The sequence below is a fragment of the Pavona decussata genome, unplaced genomic scaffold (assembly GCF_977016875.1).
Source record: "Pavona decussata unplaced genomic scaffold, jaPavDecu1.1 SCAFFOLD_143, whole genome shotgun sequence".
Taxonomy (NCBI): Eukaryota; Metazoa; Cnidaria; class Anthozoa; order Scleractinia; family Agariciidae; genus Pavona; species Pavona decussata.
Genome location: NW_028145556.1, coordinates 2,068,485 through 2,070,000, shown reverse-complemented (window position 1 = coordinate 2,070,000; position 1,516 = coordinate 2,068,485). Strand labels below are relative to the sequence as shown.

At 43.8% G+C, this 1,516-nt stretch overlaps 1 protein-coding gene across 2 annotated transcripts in view; it reads right to left on the bottom strand.

Annotated features, from left to right (window-relative positions):
• Positions 1-781, bottom strand: part of LOC146466558 (uncharacterized) — a 13,980-nt gene extending 13,199 nt beyond the window's left edge. Inside the window, exon 1 of one of the 2 annotated variants that reach the window (XM_085127244.1) lies at positions 6-781. In XM_085127244.1, the coding sequence (XP_084983370.1) occupies positions 6-91 (86 nt within the window). In that variant the 5' untranslated portion in view covers positions 92-781. The remainder of the gene's footprint in view (positions 1-5) is intronic. The other variant, XM_085127246.1, reaches the window with a different exon arrangement.
• Positions 782-1,516: the final 735 nt, after the last annotated feature.

The window sequence follows — 1,516 nt, the reverse complement described above, 5'->3', positions numbered from 1 at the left end:
CTTACCCAAACTGGTTAAGATTCAAAGGATTTATGATCCTCTGACTGCTTCCTTGAATGCAGGAAATAAAGCAGACGAAGAGAAACAACATGACCAAGTTATATCTCGTCGAAATGTTGACACACAAGCAAACAGTTTCAAATTAGACTCAATTGCTTCGCAGAAATATGAAATCTTTGCAGGAGTTGTTGTGTCTAATATGCTACTAGAGTTGGAACGTGGCCTACAATATGAGACCCCCAATATACCAGGTCCCAAGATACGATCTCAGGCCCCGACATACGTGGCGTAAATTTCATTCCAGATCATTCCACACATCTTTCTCACCAGGAATAGACGAATCTTACCAGGCCCCAACATACGATCTCAGGCCCCGACATACCATATCAGGCCCCGACCTACCATAACAGGCCCCTACATTTACGTCTATTGTTTAGTCATGCTATGATGAAAACTGAACTTGGAATGCTTGTTAATCGAACGGTTTTTCTCCAACGTCTGAAATAATAAAATAATCTACACAAATAAAGCGTCCTCCTTCAGAACTGATCGAGCTGCTATTAAGGCGCACAGAATCAATCAACATCCCCTTGCTGACCTTCAAATCCTGTGCCATCTTTCATGTCTGCAAGTCACGCAAGCTTGTCAAAAACTGGCGCAGACTGTACGTAGTTCAGCCGAGGCTTGCGTAATTCATTGCAAATGAAAACAACGCCGCAAAATACTTCTTTTTTTATACAAAGCTTGCGAGAGAAAAGTCTTTCGGTTGAGTACAAACTCGCTCTAGAGGCATTGTTCCGCTCGAATGCTCGTTTATTACTCGGGCCGTAAGGCGGCACGAGTTAAGGTATCGGTAACATTATCAATTCTATTTTATTTTTGGGGTCGCGATGGGCCGAGAGATAAGACTTCGGACCACGAGTTATTGTTTTCAATCTCGTTTTTTGTTCTCGGCTGGCACGAGTTAAGTTTTCGTCGCGTTATGAAATTCTTTAAATTCTCAGTCGCGTTCTTTGTACTCGAACCGTGAGGAGTGTATACAATATACGAGTCAGCGAGGCATGCAAGGCATGCGAGGCATGAACAAAACATGCGAGGCATGCGAGGCATAAACAACCCCAGCATAAACTGCTAACCGTTAAGCTAACCGAGGAGCTATTTAAGCTAACCTGAGTGCTATTTAGGCCAACCGGAGCGCTCTTTAGGCTTACCCGAGTGTTTTTTAGGCTAACCTGAGTACCTCACACGTCTCCCTTGCATGCCTCGCATGCCTTGCTGGCTCGCAGATTGTGCATCCCCGCCGTGAGGCGCCGAGTCTAAAGTTCACTACATGACGTGTCACATACAGGATGGCAGATGCAAGACACAAATGACTAAAACTAAGAGTTATTCCTCTAGAATTTATCAACTTTAACGGAAACGGCATTCGCTTTCCTAGAGAGGCATTTTCTATTTCCAAGGCGAAGACTCTTAAACTTTATGCGATAAACAGATGCGAAGAAACTTAATCTGTTTA